Source organism: Callorhinchus milii, unplaced genomic scaffold (assembly GCF_018977255.1).
Source record: "Callorhinchus milii isolate IMCB2004 unplaced genomic scaffold, IMCB_Cmil_1.0 Scaffold3, whole genome shotgun sequence".
Taxonomy (NCBI): domain Eukaryota; kingdom Metazoa; phylum Chordata; class Chondrichthyes; order Chimaeriformes; family Callorhinchidae; genus Callorhinchus; species Callorhinchus milii.
Genome location: NW_024704744.1, coordinates 1,898,284 through 1,923,825, shown reverse-complemented (window position 1 = coordinate 1,923,825; position 25,542 = coordinate 1,898,284). Strand labels below are relative to the sequence as shown.

At 47.0% G+C, this 25,542-nt stretch overlaps 1 protein-coding gene and 1 long non-coding RNA gene across 2 annotated transcripts in view; both read right to left on the bottom strand.

Annotated features, from left to right (window-relative positions):
* adgrg6 (adhesion G protein-coupled receptor G6) overlaps positions 1-5,398 on the bottom strand; it is a 43,862-nt gene extending 38,464 nt beyond the window's left edge. Inside the window, exons 1-3 of the mRNA XM_042332730.1 lie at positions 5,341-5,398; positions 3,494-3,835; positions 1,620-2,243 (exon numbers count right to left, since the gene is read on the bottom strand). Of these exons, the coding sequence (XP_042188664.1) occupies positions 1,620-2,243; positions 3,494-3,835; positions 5,341-5,374 (1,000 nt within the window). The 5' untranslated portion in view covers positions 5,375-5,398. The remainder of the gene's footprint in view (positions 1-1,619; positions 2,244-3,493; positions 3,836-5,340) is intronic.
* Positions 5,399-17,188: 11,790 nt separating this feature from the next.
* On the bottom strand, positions 17,189-17,884 carry LOC121848507. Its single transcript, XR_006084918.1, has 3 exons — positions 17,814-17,884; positions 17,512-17,575; positions 17,189-17,218 (listed from the first exon to the last, which is right to left on the bottom strand). It is a non-coding gene; the product is annotated as an uncharacterized LOC121848507 (long non-coding RNA).
* Between the last annotated feature and the right edge of the window lie 7,658 nt (positions 17,885-25,542).

Sequence of the window (25,542 nt, the reverse complement as noted above, 5' to 3'; positions counted from 1 at the left end):
AGGTGCGAGAAGGGGAAGGCGGAGGTAAGGTGGAGGGATTGAGGGAGATGGTTCCAGAGTTTCAGGGCATAGTGGCTGAAAGAGAGGCCAGTGGAGGGGACGAGGGACACGCAGGAGGCTCGAGCCAGCTGAGTGGAGGCAGTGGGGAGTAAGCAGGTCAGAGAGGTAGGGAGGTGCCAGGGCATGAAGGGATTTGTAGATGAGTGAGAGGATCGTGAAGTCGATTTATTCTGTGATAGAGAACCAGTGGAGCCTGCGAGGACTGTGAGGTGAAGGTGTAGAGTTTACAGCGGGTGCGGATACGGGAGTTACAAATTAGTTGGATTTTGTGGATCGTGAAACTAGGGAGTAGACTCTGTACGAGCCCCCACCCCACCTACTCCCCTCAATTCCCTTCTCTCTCATACAAGCATCAAGCCTCTTCTCAAATACATTAACCCTTTTTCCTTCAACCGCAACATCCACATGGATTTCCATATTCCCAACACCCTCTGTGCGTGATAGAACCATAGGACCATTTGCCTATCGTGTCTGCGCCAGCTCTTTTAAATAACCGGGCTCCTACTTACTGCAAGATAAACCGAGGTGTGTGGAGTAAGGAAACTTGCCCAACATTTCGCTCTGCCGGGAATCAAACCGAAGTCCTCTCGCCCGCGAGGCAAGTGCTCTAACCACTGAGCTACAGCACTCCAATACAGTGATGCTACACTATCGGAGACTACCAGAGCCATTTATAGGACAATGCTGTGTGCAATTGGACTGTCGTCTCCCCAACCCGTGTTGCTTCCCCCCTGCCCTCCACCCTCCCCCACCCCTATGCCCAGCTCGGGTCCATAACTCTGGCTGTCCAGCGCCTTGGGACGTCCAACGTGAAAGGCGCTTTACAACTATAATTTTGTTGTTGTTGTCGTTGTGTTCGCCTACAAAGACATCCTCGCTCCAGTAAATCCTGTGAAGTGCTTTGAGGTGGTCTCCTGACATGAAAGGCATTATACCAAATGTAAGGATTAGTATAATTATTATTATAAGCTCCCTATTAAAATCTACTAGGTGACACGCTTTATAATAATACAGTATATAATAATAATCCTTGCATATGATTTAGCACCTTATCACATCGTTGAGATGTCTCAAAGCGCTTCATAGAATGTACTGTAAAGTGAATTGACTGTGTATTTTTGTGGGCAAAAGGTGTCAGTCTGGCTCAGTTGGTGGCACTCTCGCCTCTGAGTCAGAAGGTTGTGGGTTCAAGCCCCACGTCGAGACTTTGAACTCACAGTCTAGACTAATACTCCAGTGCAGCGCTGGGAAACCTTGCATTGTTGGGGGTCCAATTGCACAGCAGTGTCCCACAAACAGTAAAGGAATAAGTGACCAAATTATTGTGTTTTTAAGGGATTATTCCCGTCGGGAAAGCGATCCGTCAATCGACTAACAACCGTGTTCCTACTTATTGCTAGGTAAACAGAGGCGTGTGGAGTAAGAAAACTTGCCTAAGTTTTCGCCATGCCCGGGAATCGAACCCGGTTCCTCTCATTTGCAAGGTAAATGCTCTAACCACTGAGCTACAGGATGATGATGATCATCATTGTTGTCATCGTTATCCCAACGTCACTCACCACAGCTCAGTTCGCTATCTGGTTGCACGTCGGCTGCAGACCTGTTCCAGTGTGCATTCTGCCAGTCCACCACATTCCCCACTTGGTCGCAAGTGACATCCTCCAGTGCCTGGGTGTCCATGCTGAAGTTCCACAGGCGGAAGTTGTAGATTTCCCCGGAGAAGATGTAATTGGACGGGTCGCCATTAGGCGCCAGGATCAGCCTCCCGTTCCCTGGGATGAACTTATCCCTAGAGCCTCGGCACAAGTTGACCTGCTGGGTGGCCTGGGACTGGGTGATGATATTTCCTGTGATGCCATCCCACGCCAGGCAAATCTGCCGCCACTCACCAGTAATGGCCTTATGGGAGAAGTGCTTCTTCCAGAGGTAGCTCACATCACACTCCTCATCCGAGATGATGAGCTTGTACGCATTGTTGTTTTTTTTGAAGCTGAAGACCTCCGAGCCCTGGGTGTCCGAATAGGAAAAGAGGATCCAGTGCTTTTTTGTGTCTGATGACTTGGCTTCCAGGCAAAGAGTGAACTGCCTGAGCTCCGGAATGATGAGTGAAGAGGACACGGACATGGTCTGGTCTGTGGAATCTCTGGAAAGGACCACCTTCTGGTTACGGAGCGAAACCGCCACTGAATGAAAATGGACAGGGAGAATAAGTGTTAGTCTACAGCAGGATGGTCCAACTGGTAGCCTACGGGTCACATTCATGTCAGATGGTTGTGGGTTCAAGCACCTCTATCTGCCCCACCCCCCTATGTCGGGCTTTGAATTCACACACTGACTGACACTCCAGTGCTGGAGGGGGAGCAGAGGAGAGCACTGCCATCCTTCTATTGAGACATTCAGCCAAGCTCCTGTCTGCTGTTCAGGTGAACATTTAAGATCCTGTGGCACTATTCGAGCCAGTGCCCTGGCTGACAATTCCCCAAATAAAATTGGTCATTCACTTCAAGGCTGTTTGTGGGGACTTTGCTGTGCACAAACTGTCACAGTTGGCTGCCACATTTCCCCACAATACACACAGTCACTGCACTTTACAGTAGTATCCTAGGAAGCTCTTTGGGAAGTCTTTGTGACGTAAGAAGCGCTGTATCAAGTGCAAGGATTGTTCCCCCCCCCCAACGTTCACACCTTCGCACACCCTAAAATGTTACTGAACGAGTCAAGAAGTGGACTATCAAAGAGATGTGTGGTTATGTCTGTCATAAAAGAGCAATTGACTCAACAATCACTTCATCTTACAAATTGACTGACATTTCCTCAAATACCCCATACAGCAACTCACAAGAGAGGTTCTGATGAATGTCCCCATTTGTCAGGATGGATCTAGAAATTCACAATATGCTGGTTTAAGCGCTCCAAGACGCTACCCTGCATGGAGGGTGCTATATAAGTACAAGTTGCTGTGTTGGTTCTCGCTCCCACACTGGAGTTCACTACTCTAACCCTTCTCTACTTAGATGCTGCAAAGGTTACTTGCCTAAGGTTTCAACCTGTCCAGGAATCAAACCCAGGTCCTCTTGTTTGCGAGGCAAGTGTTCAATCACTGCGCTACAAAGGTATAAGGAGACTCTGTGTAGTTCTACATAGATCTGCATTAATGTGCAATTTTTAACTTAACTTGAAATGTGGTCAATCAATCCACCAGTTTGTGGGACACTGCTGTTCGCAATTGGCTGCCGCATTTCGCCCACCAATTACACAGTCAATCCACAATCAATATTCCATGAAGAACTTTGAGAGCTCTCTGGACGTGATAAGGTGCTATATCAAGTGCAATGATTATTAAATGTAAGGATGGAACTCCAGTCATTTCAACCCTTGAAACCTTTTGCTAAAGATACTCCATTGGGTGGTAATCCCTCTGTTACATACATACCTTGTGTGTAGCTGGCGGTGAACCCTTTCTTTTGAATGCTAAAGTCAGTCCTGAAGGATACGTTCAAGGAACTCCCGGTGGAACTGAGTGTCAGGCCGCTGGCCGTGATTCCGCACAGTTTTATTGTGTCTGCCCCAGTACTTATTATTACAGAGTCGTATATACATCCCTGGGCTTCTTCCAAGGTGAAGTCCTGAAAGGTTAGCTGCACGCTGAATCCCATGGGAGCTCGGATGGTCCATTCACATTTTAAATCATTGGGATACAAGTCGGGATAACAAGGGGAAGTAAACTGGCCCGTCGGACTGGTAAAGGTTCGGATGCAGTTTGAACAGCCAAATACTATTGGGGACCAGTTTTTTTGTGTGGGGGAGAGAATGGGGGAGATAGAAGGATGGGGGAGGGAAAAAAACAAAGTCAAATAAAATAGATCAACGTAACATAGTAAGACTGTGATCAAGGTAGGTCAAGGATTAAACGGCAGAGTGCAGTCAAGGATAGGATGGAAGTTTGCGAAGGGGCAGTTCTATGCCAGTGTCAGCCAGTTAGATAGTAGAGGTTTGATTTTGGAGTTAGAGAAATTACAGCACAGAATGAGACTATTTGCCCATCGGACTTAAAACTGGTGCTCACCCCCCGCCACTGGAGCTCTCTACTCTAATCCCATTCCCCTGCTCTTTCCCCTCAGGGTTTCTCTTTTGAAAGTTATGAAATAATCTCAGATTTAGACATTTTTCTGCTGTTCTGAAAATGAACCGGCCTCCAAAGTAACTTAACGTTCCTCAATTCCGAGCAATGTTTAGGCAAAACAATCTGACAGGATAAGACAAGGCAGAATTTCAGTTCCTTTTTTGAATGATTCACTTTATCTACCCTCAGTTGTCTCTTGTGGTGATTGCTTCGGCACCCTGACAAGTCTCTGAGTGAAGAAATCCTTCTTAACCTCTCCCCTAATTCTTCCCCTAACAATCCTGAGATCGTTGCCTCCTCACATTCCCTGACGCACCCAAGCCTGCCCAACTACTGTCCATTGCTGCTCCTGCCAACTCTGTCCAATGCCAACCCTGCCCAACTCTTCCAACACCACCTCTGCCAACACCAACTCTGCCCAACGCCAACACCAATGCACCCTGAATGAACAAACACCGAGAGACCGAGAAAAGGTTCTCGGATTTACAACAGATGAAATTCAGAAGAAACATTTTGAGCTTATTGCCACTTACGCTTAGCTCAGCAGTCTACATGCCTGTGCGTGTTAAGTATTGAGGATTAGCGCAGCGAGCGCAAGGCAAATCGATAAGAGAAAGGAAGCGAAATACAGCAATGGATCAATTTCGCGAAGAAGAGCGCGAAGAACAATCCAGAAATAAAGGAGGATGAAATCATTACATCGAAAGCAAAATCACATAGAAATCGGAACATTAATGTTGAAAGTACAAAATAGCGAGTTAAAAAAANGCTATATTTATAATATCATTAGTGTAGTTGCAAAGCAATTTGAAGTGATGAATTGAAAAGTAAATTGTTTGTACCGACCCACCTGCACACCCGCAAACTACCCATACACCCACCCACACACCCATCCAACTTCACACCCAGCCATACACTACCCACACACCCACCCAACCACACATGGAACCACACACCAACCCACACACCAAAAACACACTAACCCACACACCAAATACACACCAATCTACACACCCCAAAGCACACCCAACCACACACCCAAAACCCACCCAAAACCCACTCACACACTCAACCACAAACCCAACCTCACACCCAAAAACACACCCATCTACCCCCAACCACACACCCAACCTCACCATAGGAAGGATCATCCTTACCTGTGTGATTGATGCAGACTGCAAATACACACATGAAGGAGAGAAAGTCCAGCAACGTCCATCTTGGGCAGACAGTGCACACCCAGGCTCGGTGGGACATCCTGAAGGAAAAGAATTGAAGGCGGGCAGGTTTCAGGGAGTGAGAGAGAGAGAGAGAGAGAGGGGTGGGGAGGGGAGAATAGTGAGGAGAAAAAAAAGAACAAATTATCCAGGACAGTCACACAACATTTCAGTGAATGTCAGCGTACGGGTGGGGGGGTGCGGGGATGCACTGTAGGAGGTGCCGGCCTCAGTTTAATGTCTTATCCAAAGGACATGCAATGCAGCATAGTCCCAGCACTGCACTGGAGCGTCAGCACAAAGTCCTTTTGTGGGGCTTCAACCCACAACCTTCTGACTCAGAAGTTAGAGTGCCACCGAGCGAGCCGGGCTGACACACGCTCATGTCAAATAGAGAAAATGACTACATTTCCACAAGTGGAAACAATAAGAAAGAATCTAATTCTGGATCACATCAAATATGCTTCGAAAGACTCAAGAACAACAATTTACATTTATGCAGGCCTTTCACACAACATGACTCAAAGTGACGTCCAATAGAAAGCCAAGAGATGTATTTTTTTTCCAGCTATAAATCAAAGAACCCAGTTGTCTATTCAGACGGATGTTAAAGAAAAGAAAAGGGAGTTTCTCCTGGTGTCCTGACCAACAATTTACACTTGGAGTCCTGTAGCTCAGTGGTTAGAGCACTCGCTTTGCAAGCGAGAGACCAGAGTTCAATTCCCGGCAGAGCGAAACCTTGGGTAAGTTTCCTTACTCCACACAGAGCCTAATAATAATCCCTCCAAAACCCAAAAACAATAATAAATTGGTCATTTTCAATCTACGACTGTTTGTGGGACATTGCTGCCGCGTTCACCCACAAATACACAGTCAATTCACTTTACAGTGTTTTCTGTGAAGCGCTTTGGGACATCCTCCCGACGTAAAAAGCGCTATATCAAATGCAAGGATTGATTATTATTATTATTATTATTATTATCTCAATCTTTCACTTCATGCCTCTAGGACATTGTTGTGAGCAATTGGCTATCTCATTTGCCCCCAATATAACACAGTCACTGCACTTTACATCAATGGCCTGTGACTCACTTTTGAGACGTTTCAACTTCATAGGCAGGGGAATCAAAAGCAAGGAATAAAGTACAGCCATGGCCCAAATAGTCAAGCTTCTGTTGGTGTTAGCCTGCATTCTGGAATTATCTGCTCTTGTGGAGTTTCGCTGCGTAATGTTTAGTGTGCTTGCCTCGCAAGCAAGTGAACCTGGGTTCAATTATCGTGAGGGGAGAAACCGTAGGCAGGTTTCCTTACTCTACACGTCTCTGTTTACTTAGCAGTAAGTAGGAACCCGCTTGTTAGTCGATTGGTGGATCGCTTATTATTTATTATTATGAAAGACTAGAACAAAAAGTGTTGTGGTTCAAGCTGTTAACCCTGTTTCCAGTCGTTAATTCCCCTTTGGGTAAAGAAATATTTGCTGTTTTCTCTCCTGAAATTGTTGTGTTGTTTCAGTACATACGGAAGGAAGTATGGTTCTGGGTTTACTTCTCCATAAATGGTTACCGATGTCAAGCGCTAACAACATTCAGGAGGGAACTGAATAAATAACTGACAGTCAACATTGGTAAAGAGCAGGGAATGGAATTAGAGTGGAGAGCTCCAGTGAGGGAGGGAGCACCTTAGGAACATTGGAACCTAGGAACAGGAGAAGGCCATTCAGCCCTTCGAGCCTGTTCCACCATTCAATTAGATCATGGCTGATCTGTACCTCAACTAATCCTGTCAATTCCAATTTCCTGCTTTTTCCCCATATCCCTTGACATCCTGACCTAACAACAATCTATCAACCTTACTCTTGAAGTTGTGGATCCGAGTTGTTGGGATCCGGAATGCATTGACTGAAAGGCTGGTGGAAGCCCATTCAATAACAGCTTTAAAGAGAGAAGTAGATAATTATTTGGGGAGGACAGGTTTGCAGGGCTATGGAGAGAGAGCGGGGGAGTGGGATTGAATTGGATAGCTCTTTTCAAAGAGCCGGGACAGACACAATGAACCGAATGGCCTCCGTCTGTGCTGTATCATTCTCTGATTCTACGATGGATCCAGCATCCACAGCCTTTTGGGGGAGAGAGTTCCAGATTTAAATACCTCAATCAATCACCCCTCGACCTTCTTAACTCAAGGGAATACAATCCAAGTTGATGCAGCCTTTCCTCGTAACTTATCCCTTTAAGGCCTGGTAATATTCTAGTGAACCTGCGCTGCAGCCCCCTCCAAGGCCAATTATCTTTCCTGAGGTGTAGTTCCCTAAACTGAATGCAGTATTCCAGTTGGGTCTCACCAACGCTCTATACAGCTGAAGCATCATTTCTTCCCCTTTGTATTCCAGGCCCTGAGATAAATGCCAACGTCCCATTCGCCTTTTTGATTATTTTTTGCACCGGGACACTAGTTGTTAGTGATTTGTGGATATGGATACCCAAATCACTTTGCTCCTCCACAGTTCTTAGTCTCTCCCCATTAAGAATATATTCTGCTTCATCGTTTTCAATCCATAGTGGATGACCTTGCATTTTCCTACATTGAACTCCGTTTGCCACAGCTTTGCACACTCACTTCATAGAATCCTAGAATTATGCAGCACAGAAGGAGGTCATTTGGCCCACTGTGTCTGTGCCGGCTCTTTGAAAAGAGCTATCCAATTCAATCCCACTCCCCCGCGCTCTCCCCAAATCTCTGCAAACTTGTCCTTCCCAAATAATTATCTACTTCTCTCTTGAAAGTTATTGTTGAATCGGCTTCCACCACTCTTTCAGGCAATGCATTCCAGATCCGAACAACTCACTGTGTGAAACAATTTCTCCTCCCCTTCCCTCCGTTTCTTTTAACAACTATTTTAATTTGGTGTCCTCGGGTTACCAACCCACTCTCCAGTGGAAACAATTTCTCCTTGTTCACCTGATGGAATCCCCTCATTATTTTGAAAACTTCTATTAAGTCTCCTCTTAACCTTCTCTGCTCCAAGGAGAATAATCCCGGCTTCTCCGCCCTCTCCTGATAACTGAAGTCCCTCATTCCTGGTACCATCCTGGGAAATCTCCTTTGTACCCTCTCCAATGGCTTGACATCAATCCTAAAGTGTGGGGCCCAGAACTGAACACAGTCTCTCGCTGAGGCCTAACCAGTGTTTTATATAAAGGTTCATCATAACTTCCTGACTTCTGTATTCTATGCCCTATTTATAAAGCCCAGTATCCCGTATGCTTTTTCAACAGCTTTATCTCCCTGTCCTGCCACCTTCAAAGATTTACTGATGTGAACCCCCAGGTCTCTCTAGTCCTTCACCACCTTTAAGATTGTACCATCAGCTTATATTGCCTCTCCTCATTCTTCCTCCCAAAATACATCACTTCACATTTCTCCACATTAAACTTCATCTGCCACGTGTCTGCCCATGTTACCAGTCTGTCTATGTCCATTTGCAGTCGGTTACTATCCTCCTCACTGTTTACTACTTTTCCAGATTAGTATCATCTGCAAAGTTGGAGATTGTACTCCCTATACCCAAGTCCAGGTCATTTATATAGATCAACAACAGCAGTGGCCCCAATACTAACCCCCGGGGGACACCACTGCACACTTCCCTCCAGTCAGAAAGACAACCGTTCACCACTACTCTCTGCTTTCAGTCTCCCATCCAGTTCTGTATCCATACTGCCACTGTTTTTTTAATACTGAGGGCTTCTATTTTGATTACAAGTCTCTTATGTGGCACTTTATCAAATGCCTTTTGAAAATCCACACAAACTACATCAACTGCACTACCTTCACCCACCCTCTCCGTTACTTCATCAAAAATAATCTGTCTAAATCCTTTTGCAACTTAATCTGTCTAACTCCCTTTGTAACTTCCTACTCCTAGCTACAAAACTTACGAGCCTCATAGCTCAGCGTCGTCTGCAAACTTGGATACAAATCTTTCTATTCCTTCATCCAAGTCATTTATGTATATGGCGAATAGCTGAGGTCCCAGTACAGACCCTTTGGGACAACCACTTATCACATCCTGCCAATCGGAGAAGGATTATTCTCACCAGCAGACACAATGAGGAAAGAGCGAGGGGGTGGGATTAGAGTAGAGAGCTCCAGAGGGGGAATGAGCTTAGCACAGACACATGAGCCAATTGCCTTTTTATGCTGTAAACATTCTAACATACTCATAAAAAGCTGATGTAGGTCATGCATCTGAAATACGAGGAGAGAAAAATATACAGACAAAACCTCACCAGGAAACCCACCCAAAATGATGTCATAAAATCCAGTAGGAAATAAATTAAAATCTCAGAAATCCACAATAGCACACAACTGGAGTAAGGTTCTCAAATTTAATTAAAATGTGGAGTCCTGTAGTGCAGTGGTTAGAGCACTGGCCTCACAAGCGAGAGGATCCGGGTTCAACAACAACAACAACTACAAGATTACATTTGTATAGCTCCTTTCACGTTGGGAGGATGTCCCAAAGCTCTGATTCGTCCCAAGGACGTCCCAAGGCGGGTTCGATTTCAGGGCAGGGCTGAAACCTTAGGTAGACTCCACATACCTCTGTTTACCTTGCAGTGAGCAGGAACCCAGTTGTTAGTCAATTGGCTGATTGCTTTCTGGGGATAATAATCCTTCCAAAAAAAAACATTAATTTGGTCCCTCAATTCAAAATTGTTTGTGGCTGCTGTTGGCTGCTGTGTTTTGCTCATAAAATTTGACTTTACAGTATATTCTGTGAGGCAGTTTGAGACGTCCCAATGAAAAAGACGCTATATCAAATGCATATTATTATAACACACCATCACAATAACACAGCATGACATCCTGTATAACACAACACATTGCATTTATACAACGCTTTTCACATCAAGAAGGACGTCCCAAGGAGCTGGACAGTCTAGGGTTTGCATGCGAGCTGGGAGTTCGATTTGAAAGGGGTGAGGGCCAAGTGGGTGGGGCTGGAAGGAACCGAAGGCAAGGTCAAAGACGAAAGTCTTGAGATGGACCTTGAAGGAGGCAAGGGACGATTTGAGGGGAATGGACTCCAAAACGGCATCACGTCCACAATTACATCCAATGTTTTTTGGTCCAACAAGTGTGACCCACACGGAAACCCATCACCTTGCAGAACAGAAGGTAAAAGCAATTCAGAGAAAGAGAGAGAGAGAGAAAAAATCTTTTTTTAAAAACAATTATAATTTCGTCATTCAAGCGCCTTGAGATGTCTCGAAGACAAAGTGCTGTATCAAATGCAAGGATTATTATTATTATTAAAAGCGAATACAGCAACCAGGATAGTCAAGGTTCAAGAACATTTGTGGCCACTCAGCACAATCCTGTCTGGAGAGAAATTCCAAACATAAATGATACTTTGACTTGGGAGTGACTGTGTGAAGCAGGATAGGAATGTGAACGGCCAGAGAAGGCTATTTCGTTCGCCCACAAAACAACAACAAATGACATTTGTATACCTTTCACATTGGGAGGTTATCCAAAGCCGCTGGACAGTCAGGGATTTGGATACGAGCTGGGGGTTGGGATCAGAAGGGGTGGAGGACAGGGGGTAGGGGAAGGAGGGTGACCGAAGGTAAGGTCGAAGAGGAAGGTCTTTAGACGGGCCTTGAAGGAGGCGAGGGATGGAAGGAGGTGAAGGGACTGTGGGATGGAGTTCCAGTGGTTGGGGGCAGAGAGGCTGACCGCCAACAGTAGGGCGGGCCAGGCGGGGGACGTGGAGCAGGCCGGAGCCCGCTGAGGGAGGGAGTGGGCAGGTCTGTATGGAGTTAGCAGGTCAAGAGGTAAGGGGTTAGACCATGTTGGGCTTTGAAAGCGAGGTGGAGGATTTTGAACTCTATCCTCTGGGGGATGGGGAGCCAGTGGAGCCTGGCGAGGATGGGGGTGATAGGGTCACGGTGTTCGTCAATGCAAAGTCACTGCATTTTAGAGTAAGTCCTGTGAAGCACTTTGGGGTCGTCCTCCTGAATTGAAAAGCGTTGTATCAAATGGAAGGATTATTATTTTTATTTCAGTCTGTCACAGCCTGTCCCTTTGAGATTGCCAACTATTTTCCTATTTCCCAAGGTTCTCCTGCTGTTTTTCCTCTCACTGCTTGTAGCAACTTGAAAGAAAACAGAGCACTGCCTTCATATTAATTACATCATCTTATAACGGTCTGACCTGGTGGACGTGAAAGAACCCACGGCACTATCGTACTCACACAGAGAAGAAAGCTTTTCTCTCCCGGTATCCCGGGTGACAAACCCCGACTAAAATCGGTCACCCACTTCGCAGCTGTGTGTGGGACGTCGCAGTGCAGAAATTGGCTGCCGTGTTCGCCTATAAATACACAGTCACTACACTTTACAGTAAAACCCGTGAAGCGCTTTGAGATCCTTCCTGATGTGAAAGGCACTGTATCAAATGTTATTAGTATTAATTATTATTAATTACAATATTTAGAATGGGCACAAAATATACAGTCAATGCACTTTACAGTATGTTTTCGATGACGTGATAAGGCCCGATATCAACCGAAAGGATTATTAATATATTTCAAATAATACCAACTTCCTCCCTTCACTCCCTCTGGGTTGCGCCCTCTTTATCTGCCTTAAATCCCATCTAAAAAAAAATCTCTTCCACTGCACTTCCGGTCACCTCATCGCTCCCCCTCGCTCAGCACAGCGCAGGCCTCCGAGGCATTATCCTGCGTGAAGAGCACTATATAAATGAAAGTTTACAACAACGACCTTTCACATCCACCTGATGCGTGGATTCCACTTCATTCTTTCCACTGGTTTTGTCGCTATGGACCAAATGCTGTTGAAACAAGTTCCAAATAGCTCCGTGGCCTCACCTTGTCCCTACCCTCTGTGACTGTGACGGGCCGCTCCTTTTGCTCAGCAAACACCAGCCTCCCCTCCCAATTCCCCCCATCATCAGTGGACAAACATTCAACCATTTTCCCATTCTCTGGAAATCCAGCTTGGAGTCTCTTTCATTCGACCCCCTCTTCACTCCAACCTTTAACTGCACTCTCAAGCCCAATCTTTTCGACCACATTTTTTATTACCCCAACCCACTAACTCCGCTCGGCTAGCTCCGGCCTCTCGCTTGTCCCTCGTGCCCTCCGTTCCACCATCGCCGGTCGTGCTTTCAGCCACTGTGGCCCACGAGTGGTTTCGGATTCATTTAGGAAGCAGTTCAATGCTGTGATGGGGGGGAGGGGAGGGGGGGGGGTTCTGGAGGGAGGAGATCAGATGTGATCTTGTGATATAAATGTAAATTCTTGCTGTTGAAACTGTTCAAGGAATCACAGTTAACCCTGCAAGCCAAAGCCAAAGCCAAAACAGATGGTCCTTACTGGACAAGCAGGAGGAAAGCTTGACAGACAGTGCCATCAATACAATACAAAATTACATTTGTATAGCGCCCTTCACGTCGGGAGGATGTCGCAAGGTGCTGGACAGTCACGGATTTGGACCCGAGAAGGGGTGGGGGTGGTGGGTAGCAATGGCAAGCTATAAGGTTTTAGCTGGTCAAACTCCAGCAGTTACCCCAACGCACACTCTGGGGTCCCCAAGCCTTGGCTCTCGCCAACCTGATCCTAATACTCTCCGGAATTAGGTAAGCAGGATGCATCCCACCACAGGGAGTGTGCGTGTTCCATTCCAGACGCGTGAAAATTTCCACTTGTTGGTGGCTTACGCATGTGGAATTCTGAGTAGTATGGTTTGGAGACTCTTAATCACGGTGATGGATTTTCTACGTGTGTCAGATGCCCAGCTGACCAAAAGAAAATAATCTTTGCATTAATTCGGAAAGATATTTTTGCAGGAAAACTTGCCCGGGGCTGTTCTTTTCTAATTTCTCCCCACCCTCCCACTCTGTGCCTTCAGCCACTACGCAGTGAACCTCTGGAACTCTCTGCCTCAATCCCTCTACCTCACCCCCTCTTTGCCCGTCTCAGATCACACCTGAAGACCTTTCGCTTCGACCGTGCCTAAGGTCACCACCCCTTGCTCCCCGACTTAGCGTCAAACTACTGTTAAGTGCTCAGAGACGCAACCCTTCATGAACAACAACAACACATTTTGAAGTGTAGTGACTTGCCGTTGTGCATGGCTCTATTATAATAATAACATAATAATAATTCTGGGATTTGGTTCAGCACTTCACAGGATATACTGTGTGTTTGTGGGTGAAACGTGGCAGGGTCCAATTATATTTGGGGATTGTTGGAGGACACTGGGAGAGAGAAATCTCCCTTCTCTTTTCGAATAGTGCCACGGGATCTTTAACATCCACCTGAACAGGCAGACGGGACCTCAGTTTAATCTCTCTTCCAAAGGACGGCAGCTCCGACAATACAACACCCTCCCCCAGCCCTGCACTAGAGCTTCAGCATCGACTCTATGATTCCAAGTACCGACGTGCGGCTTGAACCCACAACCTTCTGACTCGGAGGCGAGAGCCCTGCCACCGAGCCAGGCTGACACGATCACACACACTGTGTCAAATATCCTCGTTCTGTGCTGAACATTTCTCTGTTTTTTTATATGAGGCTCCAAAAAAAAAGAGAATTTCTCCTGGGCAATACACCGCCCCCCAACGAAACTTGGTGACTCTCTTTCACGGCTCTCTTTCACGGGACATTGCTCTGCGCAAAGTGGCGATTTCACAGTTTCCAAAACAAGGCTCTGAAGCCTTTGGATTCTCTTCGGAACGTAAACTGAGATATAGTTTATTACTCTTTCTAGATTATTATTTTACAATAATAATCGTTAGGTTTTGATTTTGACGCCTTTCACATCGGAAGCACGTACCAAAGTGACTCTGCGTTTTCTGGGCAAGCCCGACAGCCAATTTACGCACACAAAACAGCCAGAAGTGAGTGAGCAATTTTATTTGGGGGATTGTTGGCCAGGGAGAGAGAAACTCTTTTAAAATAATAATAATAATAACAATCCTCGCATTTCACATAGCGCCTTATCACGTCTTCGAGACGTCTCAAAACGCTTCACAGAATGTACTGACTGTGTATTTTGTGGGGAAACACAGCAGCCAATTGCGCACAGCAGTGTCCCACAAACAGTCGTGGATTGAGTGACCAAATTATTATTTATTTTGATTTTGAAAAGCGATCCCCCAGAAAGGCGATCCGCCAATTAACTAACAACCGCGTTCCTTACTTGCTGCTGGGAAAACAGAGGAGTGTGGAGTAAGGAAATCTGCCTAATGTTTCGCTCTGCCCAGGATTTGAAACTGGGTCCTCTCGCTTGCGAGGCGAGTGCGCTACAGGGCTCCCCAACCTTTAACATCCACTTGAACAGGCAGCTCCGACCGAGCACTCAGACGCCGTCCAGTGCGAAGGACGCTGTCTAAATGCAAGTTGTTATTGTTGTGATTCCACGTTCCCCCGTACAGCTCGAACCCACAACCTTCTGACTCAAGAGGCGAGAGTGCTACCACTGGGTCAGGCTGACACACAAAATGTGTTCAAAGGTTTCTACTCTTTTTATTTTAATGTATGATTTTCTTCCCCCCGCCCCCTGAAAATTTTAAATCTTAATCAGCCTGGGACCATAGAGGTTTGGGCAGTCAGTCAGTGGTCGGAACAAAATCCCAAATAAAAACTTGGACAAAGGCAGAGTCACTACACTTTATAGTAAAACCTTGTGAATGCCTTCAAGAGATGCTGTCGACGTGATGAGGCGCTGCATCAATTACTATTGATATTACTATTTAATAATCCTTGCATTTGATACGGCGCCTTATCACGTCGTCGAGACGTCTCAAAGCGCTTCACGGAATATACTGCCAAGTGAATTAACTGTACATTTTGTGGACAAAACGCGGCAGCCAATTGCGCAGAGCACCGTCCCACAAACAGTTGTGGATTGAATGGCCAAATTATTATTAGTTTTTGAAAGGGATATAGAAATCGCTATTTGTTTCTTTCGTTTTCTGACCCTAATCCCTCCCACTCAATAACTCGGTCTGTCTTCATTCAGCAACTCCTCTCTCCTATCCCACCCATCGCCCCCACCACCCCCTCTCTTATACTGAGGCCTCTGTGTAAGAACTAGCCATTGAAAATCGCCTCTTTGTCCATCTCGACCCGCAACCAAAGGAACATTTGTTACTGCCACTGAAATTGACTACAAGGGCGTAGAACAAGCAAGTAGCCGGGTGGTGTAAAGGAGGGTTAAACGCAGCCTTTTACAAACCTCGGGACTTCAGAACCAATCCCGTTTTTACTTAAACATACATTCCTATACCCTTGCAATATGTTAGCACATATAAGCACATTCACCCACAACATACAGTCAATTCATTTGACAGTACGTCTGGTGAAATGCTTTGAAACGTCTCAACTATGTGATAAGGCGGTATATCAAATGTAAGTATTATTATTATATCCCTCAGCCTCGAAGTCTGACAAGTGGCCAAAAAGGCATGAATTGAAGGGTGTCTCACAGTGTTAACACGGCTCAGGAGAGAGAGGGGTGGGGGGGGTTGGTTGGTGGGGGCGGTGGGCGGTGGGGGGTGGGGGTGAGTGAGGCGGCTGGGGCTCGGGGAAGGTTTAAATGCTTCCTATATAGCGTAATGCTTTCTCGGGCAATCATTTTCACGCTTTGGCAAACAATAGGTTTTAAAATGTCCTGTTTCTGTTTTCTTTTAAACAAAAATGGGTAACTTTGAACCGAAACAACACTACTAGTTCGCTGCTTTTCACAGAACATTATTTTACGCCGTACATCGAAACGTTTCTTTTTTTTTTAAACTGAATATACGCACTCCCCCCACCCCCAACCCACACGCTCGCACACTTCCCTTGGCCGCTAACACAAATGCTTTGGGCAGCCTGTTGGAACACAGGTCATAAAAGATCGGGAATGATGGTGCGGAGGGGGAATCTTGGAAAGATTTCTCGGGAAAAAAATATTGGATGAAACTTGACTCAAGACGTTTAAGACTGTTCTCTCACTCCCTCCCCCCACCCCACCATCAACTTACACAGTGAATAAAAAAAACGTGATTATAATCTGCTTTTTTTTTACCATCTCCCCCCACCCCCTCCTCAAACTATACTCACTGGGAACAAGGCGAGACAATAAGACAATCCATCTATGCCGCCAAACACACACATACGCACACACCGAGGTCTCACATTCCGGTTAACCACAGTGAAATCAATGACGACAGCAACAAAATTCAAGCATTTCAAATCGCACTACTTGAAAATACTCCCTGGTCAATTATTTCTAAAATAAAATATATACGCCCGTGTTATACAGTGAGGTCTGATAACTCGACTCCGGCTTAACTTGTCCCTACCGCTTCAGTCATCACACGTTTCGACCCACAAAGTATAATAATACAATCGTTCCACTTTGCAGTCTATTCTGTGAAACGCTTTGAGACATCTCAACGATATGATAACAAAACAAGTGACATGTGTATAACGCCTTTCACGTCAGATAAGGTGTTATGTCAAAAACAAGGATTATTACAATATCCCGACCGTATTTATTTATACGTCTGTACACATGGCTAACTTGTGATTTTGGGTAAGTAACTGGTCACTAGAGCGCTCTTTCCCTCGGAATGACGAGTTAGCAGGAGTTTACAGTATATATATATATTTATATATAAATCGCCAGTGACATGTCCCACTTTATTAACAGCTTGTTTACCTGCTTCAGGTGCAGCGAAGTAGCCTTAAGGCTACATGTCTTAGAGGGTCTCTCCGTGAAGTGTTGACTTGTACAGAGTCCTACAGAGAGAGAGCGAGAGAGAGAGAGATGAAGAGAATGAGAAAATCAATTTAAATGTAGCAGCACTGGTCTACAGAAAAACAATTGGACGTTTAATATACCGTACAGTCGCCCCCAAAATCGACAGTCAATTCCCTTCACAGTATATTCCGTGAAGTGCTTTGAGACGTCTCGAAGACGTGACAAGGCGTTATATCAAAATGCAAAGGGCTATTCTTAAAGGCGAGAGTTATTATAATTCTTAAGCGGTTAAAAAAAAGTTTTGCTTTTAAAAAAAAGTTGGGAAACTCACGTCTCGGTCTGCGGGAGAGTGCGTTCTCTCTTTCTCTCTGTCTTCACACACTCTGCCTGTCTGCCTTCGAGAAGGGAAACACAAAAACACTCACACACAGAGTGGGAGAAGAGTAGTGACTTGTCTTGTATGGACGTGTCCCACACCTCCAATCTCTGGGCAGCTCACTGCTCTCACTCTCACTCTCTCCAGTTGCTCTCACACTCACTCTCTCCAGTTGCTCTCACACTCACTCTCTCCAGTTGCTCTCAAAGGGGAGTCAAAAAGCTTTCAAAAGGGTTTCTTCCACACAGCTGTCCTACCTGCAGGTTTTGGGGACTAGTTTATGTCCTCCCCATCCTCCCAGGACCCTGCTCTCTCTGTCTCTTCCCTGTCTCTCTCTCTCTGTGCCTCTCACTCACTCACTCACTCTCTCAGCATTAGTTACAACAACTGACTAGTTCCTGAAAATGTCCAAGATCCCTACAGTATTGCCCCTCCCAATGACATCAGGCAGGCAGGCAGGCTTGCCTCTCTGTGCTGCAAATATATCTCTCTGTCTGTCTCTCAACTCCAACTGCAGAGAGAGAAAGAGGTGAAGGTGGAGAGAAACAGTCAGGAGAGGGAAAAGGGGGTGAGAGAAAGAGAGGGGGGAAAGGGGAGAGGTGGAGAGAGAGAGGGGAAGGGGAGAGATGAAGAGGGGAGAGAGAGGAGGGGGTAGAGGGGCAGGGGAGAGAGAATGAAAGTGGGGGGGGAGAGAGGAATCGTAGAATGGTAGAATTATACAGCACAGAAGGAGGCCATTCGGCCCATCGTGACTGTGCCGGCTGTAAATCTCTGCGAAGCGAGACGCCGCACAATACAATTTACATTTACGCAGAGCCCTTCACATCCGGAGGAGGATGCCTCAAAGCGCTTAACACTGGCTATCGCATGTTAACTGTTGTTCGAGGTTTCCACGACCGTTTGCGGGGACGCTGCTGTGCGCAATTGGCTGCCCCGCTTTGCCCACGAAATGCACAGTCACTCCACTTTGCAGTATATTCTGCGAAGTGCTTTGAGACGTCTCAACGACACCCGAGCCTTGTAAAAACGTGTGAAGTGTTTCCCAGGTATCTGCTGTGTAATAGAAACTGTCCTGGTGCTGATCCTTTCCAGTGGTGGGGATTATACCCGTCTCATTTATCAACGGGTCTGCGTTTCCAATGACCTGACACTTGGGAGTAGGAGAGTGACCGAAGGTACGTTCGAAAGAGGAGGGTCTTGAGATGTGCCTTGAAGGAGGCAGGCGAGGGTGGGGATGGGGGTGGCGGCGAGGCGAAGGGACTGTGAGGTGGAGTTCCAGAGGGTGGGAGCATCTTAGAGTGGAAAGGCAACAGCGAAGAGCACTCACCCAGCGCTTCATCACAATTCATCCGGGCTCTTAAAAGAGGAATCCATCTTTCTATTTTAGAATAACTCGGTTTTCCCTTCATATATATTTTGTTGGTCAGCCAGGCGTCTGACGCACGTGCAAACCCACTGCCGTGCTTAAAGAGTATCCAAGCCAGACCTCAGAGTTCCACATCTGCCGCCATACGAAAGATGCTACGCAGTAAACTCCCGATAACTCAACACAGACTTAACTTGTCACTACCACTTGAGTCATCGTGCTGTCAACATTCCGACGACATGTTAGTTATGTATTTATTACATCTGCCTAACTCGCCACTCCTGATAACTCATCACTGAACCCTTTATTACTCGCAGTGATGAATGATCAGCAGTTTATTGTATTTTCTCTTAATAAAAAGACGCAATAAGTCTAAGCATTTAAGGTCATGATGTTGGTCATCGACTTCACAGCTGTTTTGAAGAGCATTACCGTGCATAAATTGGCTGCCGCATTGTCTTACAAACACACAGCCACTACACTTCACAATAAAATCCTGTGGAAGCGCTTATTAAGCCCGGAAAGAGCTTGAAGGATTATTTTCATCCAAGTTTGCTAGAATATAGAATAATTATAGATAAAGTTGAAGCTGAAGTCAGAGCAGTTTTTACACAACAGTTTGGATAAATATTTTTTGAAATATTAGAGGAAAGAGCACGGGATTAGAGCGCTCCGGTGGGGGAGCGAGCACCAGCACAGACACGACGGGGAAGACAGCAGGGGAGTGGGTTTGGAGTAGAGAGCTCAGCACAGACTGGATTAACTGAATAGCCTTGTTTCTGGGCTGTAAACATCCTCTGATTCCAACAGACACACAAGGGGACACATCACACGACACTTGAGCACCAAACGTGGGGAGCACTATTCTGGGTTGGGCAAACCAACAAAGCCCAAATAAAACCAATCAATCGCTTCCCGGCTGTTTGTGGGACACGCATCAAGTTATACGTGCGATGCCCTCAATGTATTGCCACAACAACAACAACAACAACAAGATTCCATTTATAAAGCGCCTTTCACGTCAGGAGGACGTCCCAAGGCGCTGCACAGTTGGGTCATGACCCGAGCAGGGGGGAAATGGTCAGGGTGAGGGAAGGGAGGGAGCGAGGAGGGGGAAATGGTCAGGGTGAGGGGAGGGAAGGGAGAGAGCGAGGAGGAGGAAGAGAGTCGAGAGGGGAGCTGAAGGCACGGTCAAAGAGAAAGGTTTTGAGACCGGCCTTGAAGGAGGAAAGGGAGGAAGCGGCGAAGGCACTGGGGGATGGAGTTCCAGAGCCTCGGGGCTGAGAGGCTGAAGGCCCGACCACCGATGGTAGGGCGGTTGGGGCGGGGGATGTGGAGCAGACCGGAGCCGGAGGAACGGAGGGTACGGGCAGGTAGGTAGGGGGATAGTAGGTTGGAGAGGTAGGAGGGAGCGAGGCCGTGAATGGCCTTGTAGGTGAGGATGAGGATCTTGAAATCAATCCTCTGGGGGATGGGGAGCCAGTGGAGGCGAGCGAGGGGGGGAGTGATGTGGTCCCGAAGCCTGGTGCGGGACAGTACACGAGCTGCAGAGTTCTGAATGACCTGCAGTGTGGAGGGAGGTGGCGGGAAGGCCGGCGAGGAGAGAGTTCCCATAGTCCAGCCTTGAGGTGACAAAGGCGTGGACCAGGGTTTCAGCAGCGTGAGGGGTGAGGTAATGGCGTAGTCTGGCGATGTTCCGGAGGTGATGGAAGGCAGTGCCAGTTGTAGTGCGGATGTAAGGGAGAAAGGACAGCTCAGGGTCGAACAAAACGCCGAGGTTCCTGACTGGCTTTGAGAGGTGGAGAGTGCAGCCTTGGATGCTGATGGTGTCAGCGCCTGAGGTGCGGAGGCGCTGACGTGAGCCAATCAGGAGGGCCTCGGTTTTTCGCACGTTGAGCTGAAGAAAGTTGTCACGAGGTTGACAGTAACAAATAAATAAGTCATCAGATGGAAACATACATTTTGTGCTGAGTAATCCTTGCTTCCGGTTGGAGGGATGTCCAGTCACAAACGCGGAAGTCAAACCAGTTTTCCACCACCAACCCCATTGCTTCATTGATGATTCACTGCATTGCACAATAATGCTCAGCACTCGGCAGTCAATGTACTGCTTGTGCAATGTCAGTGGCGGCCCAGGTAGAAACTTGCTACACATTGGCTTCCCAGCCTGGGGCCGAGTCTGATCCATTCAGGGAACGTTCCACTCTGAGGCTGGTCGCACCTGAAGGAACCAGGTGGAGGTGCACAGAGCTCTGAGACGTTCTCCTGCGTGAAGGGCAGGCCCATAGCGTAATAATAATAATAATAATAATCTTTGCATTTGATATAGCGCTTTTCACGTCGGGAGGACGTCCCAAAGCGCTTCACAGAAGACACTGTCAAGTGAATTGACTGTATATTTGTGGGCGAACGCGGCAGCCAATTGCGCACAGCAATGTCCCACAAACCGTCGTAGATTGAAAATGACCGATTTATTATTGTTTTGGGTTTTGGAGGGATTATTAATAGGCTCTGTGTGGAGTAAGGAAACTTACCCAAGGTTTTGCCCTGACCTGTCTGGAATTGAACTCAGGTCTCTCACTTGCAAAGCGAGTGCCCTAACCACTGAGCTACAGGACTCCACAAGCGTAGTGTTTAGCCCGCTCGCCTTGCAATCGAGAGGACCCAGGCTGGTCCCTCAATTTGGTCACTCAGTCCACCACTGCTGTTCAAATCCCTTCACTCTCTGGCACCTCCCTACCTCTCCAACCTCCTCACTCCCCAATCCACCACCCAGAGCCTCCGCTCGACTGGCGCCAGCCTCCTGCTTGTCCCTCGCACCTCCCGCTCCTACACTCCAAAACTCTGGAACAGTCTCCCTCAATCCCTCTGCTTTGCCCAGAGACATTGCCCTGCGTGGAGAGCGCTATATAAGTGCAAGCTGTTGTTGTTGCTTTGCGCAATTGGCTGCTGCTTTTCATCCACGAGAGATGTTTACCTAGCGGTAAGTAAGAACCTGGTCGTTAATCGATTGGCGATCGCTTCCTGGGGGTAATAATGCCTGAAAAATAAATGGGGTCACTCAATCCACGACTGTTTGTGGGACACTGCTGTGCGCAATTGGCTGCCAAGTTTCACCCACAAAATACAGTCAATTCACTTGACAGTATTTTCTGTGAAGCGCTTTGAGACGTCTCAATGACGTGATAAGGCGCCGTATGAAATGCAAGGATTATTATATTTTATAAAGTTGTTGTTGGTGTTCGGTTGCTTGACTTTCGGTGAGTTCACAAGAGATTGAACAGCGATCCATAAAACTCAACGATGTGATAAGGCCCTATAAGAAATGTGAGGGTTATCAATATTATTATTCTCTCAGCAATTTCTCTGGCCCCTTCTTTCTCTCTCTCTCTGGCTTTTACTCATTCTCTCTGAGTCTCACAAGAGGACAACAGAGATTTAGATGAAGAAAACCCTTTGGCCCATCTGATCTCCTTCCTCCAGAACACCCACCCTACCGTCCCCCCATCACAGCATTTTTTAAACGAGTCCCAGTGTCCTGGCCTCAAGCAAACTTCCTGGTAACCCACATCCTCCCTCTGCTTTCACAGGCCCCAATGTGATTAGAGACCATCACAGAGGGTGAGCGGATCCTGACATCCTTTGCTGAACATGTCACCTTGGAGCCATTTCAGACTCCACTTAGGAGCAGAGTGGAGACCAGACCAGCGGCTGAGAGGAGCGTTCCAATGGAGGAGAACATAATAATGATCCTTGCATTTGATACAGCTTTGGGACATGTCAAAGTGCTTCACAGAACATTGCAAAGTGTAGTGACTGTGTATTTTGTGGGCACAAAGCGGCAGCCCAGTTCATGCCCAGCAGTGTCCCTTTTTTTAAGGGATTATTACCCCCGGAAAGCGATCCATCAAACGATTATCAACGAGGTTCCTACTTACTACTAGATAAGCAGAGGCGTGTGGAGTAAGGAAACTTGCCTAAGGGTTGGCCGTGCCCGGGAATCAAACCCGGGTCCTCTCGCTCGCAAGGCGAGCGCTCTAACCAAAACCCTACGGGACTCCACTTAATAATATCAGACGCAGCTCTGTGTGAGCTGTGTTGTACACTGTAGTTCTGAAGCCCTGGCATTGCCTTCAACTGAGCCCCTGAGTGCTGGACACATTGTGTTGATTAAGTTCATGTGTGGTGGGAGTGAGCTCAGCAACTCTGTACACATCAAAGTCAGGCAGCAGCTGTGACTGGTAAAGAGAGAAAGAGAGGGGGAACGAAAGATAGAGGGAGGGAAAGAGAGACAAAAGGAACGAAAGACTGAAGAGAGGGAGAGGGTTTGAAAGATGGAGGCAAGGGGAGGGAGGGAACGAAAGATAGAGAGGCAAAGCGAGAGAGAAGGAACGATAGATAAAGAGGAAAGAGAGAGGAGGAGGGAGAACCATAGAGAAAGAGAAAAGGTTTGAAAGATAGAGGGAAGGAGAGAGAGGGAACGAAAAATAGAGAGAGGGGGAAAGAGAGAGAGAGAGAGAGAGAGAGAAGGAACAAAAGACAGAGAGGGAGGGAAAGCGAGAGCGGGGAAGAACAAAAGATGGAGACAGGGAACAAAAGATAGAGAGACGTGAAAGAGAGAGGGAGGGAGAGAGAGGGAATGAAAGATAGAGAGGGAAAGAGAGAGAAATGTTTTTTGGTCAGCTGGATATCTGGCACATGTGGAAACCCAACACCAGGCTTAAGAGTCTCCAAACCAAGCTTCCCTTTGACCGTGCCTTCAGCTCCCCTCTCGACTCTCTACCCCCTCCTCGCTCCCTCCCTTCCCTCCCCTCACCCTGACCATTTCCCCCCAATGCTCGGGTCCTGACCCAACTGTCCAGCGCCTTGGGACGTCCTCCCGACGTGAAAGGCGCTCTATAAATGGAATCTTGTTGTTGTTGTTGAGAATTCCACGCATCCCATCTACACATAGAAATCCCAGAGAGAGATTGTTGGAATGGAATGTGCTCTCTCGCTGGAGGAATGCATCCTGTTTACCTAATTACAGAAAGTATTACATAGAGTCACATAGAATATACAGCACAGAAACCGGCCATTCGACCCAACTGGTCTATGCCGGTGTTTATGCTCCATATGAGCCTCCTCCAGCCCTTCCTCAACTAAGCCTTCAAGCAGAACCTTCTATTCCTGTCTCCCTCATGTACTTATCTGACTTCCCTTTAAATGCATCTATGCCATTCGCCTCAACTACTCCTTGTGGTGGCAAGTTCCACATTCCCGCCACTCTCTGGGTAAAGAAGTTTCTTCCGACTTCCCTGTTTGATTTAGGTGCAGGATGGCAAGAGCCAATGCTTGGGGACCCCAGAGTGTACGTTGGGGTAACTGCTGGAGTCTAACCAGCTAAACCCACATAGCTTGTCATTGATATCACTGTCTGGCTAATCTTTCCCACTGGTTGTCCAACTAGGACCACCCTACCCTTTAGGGCTTTGCCTTGCAGGGTTAACGGGAGCTGAGTGGGAGGATTCCCTGCCCCCAGTGACTGGTCTCTCCTTCCAGGACCTGCCGATGAGCCGGGCCGGGCTGTGCTGTCATCAGTAGTGCCCTGGAATACTGCGGACCCGTCTGGCTCAGGAACCGGACTACCGAGAGGAGAGAGAGAGAAAGAGAGAGAAGGAATGAAAGATATAGAGAGAGGGGAAAGGAAAGATAGAGGAAGGCAAAGAGGGAAAGGAAGATAGAGGGAGGGAGAGGAAAAAGGAATGAAAGATGGAGAAAGGGAAAGAGAAAAGGAATGGAAGATAGAGGGAGGGAGAGAGAGAGGGGGGAATGAAAGGTAGACAGAGGGAAAGAGAGAGAAGGAATGAAAGGGAGAGAAGGGGAAAACGAAAGATATAAATATATATATGGAGAGAGGGGAACGAAAGAGAGAGAGAGAAATAAAGAGAAAGAGTTGAAGAGGAATAACAACTTGAGAGAGTTCCAGAATTTCGGGGAAGAGCGGCTGAAGGAAGACAAAAAGAAAACACAAAAAAGCTAAAGAAAAGAGTATAGGAACAACACAGAGTGTTGGAAAGAGAAAGGAAAAGGTAGTAGAAAGACAGAAAGGAAGACAAGAGAAAGAAACAGAATGAGAAAGAAAGAGTGAAAGAGAGAGATAGAAAAAGAGTGCGGTACGAAGAGAAAGACACACAAAAAGAAGAGATAAATAGAAAGCGTGAGAGAGATCGTTAGAGAGAGAGAGAGAGAGAGAGAGAAGCGGAAAAAAGTGAGAGAGATAAGTGGGAGTAGGAAAGTGCATGAGATAGAGAGAACTTAAGATAAGACAGAAAAAGGAGCGGGAGAAAGGGAGCGAGAGAGAGAGAGAGAGTGTAGTCAAGTGTAGCGACTGTGTATTTTCCGGGCGGGCAGTTTGCGCACAGCGATGTGTCAACAAAGAGGCGAGGAAGCGAGGGGCTGATTTTATCTGGGGAGGGGGGAGGGGAGATGGTTGGCTGGGTCAGCAGGAAAAGATCCCCTCTCATTACCAACAGTGACGTCTCAATGACTCATCCAATCGAGTGGATAATGGTGCTCTGTAATCCAACTTCCAATGCACCCCCTCCCCCCCCCCCGCCCTCACACCCACACCTCTCTAT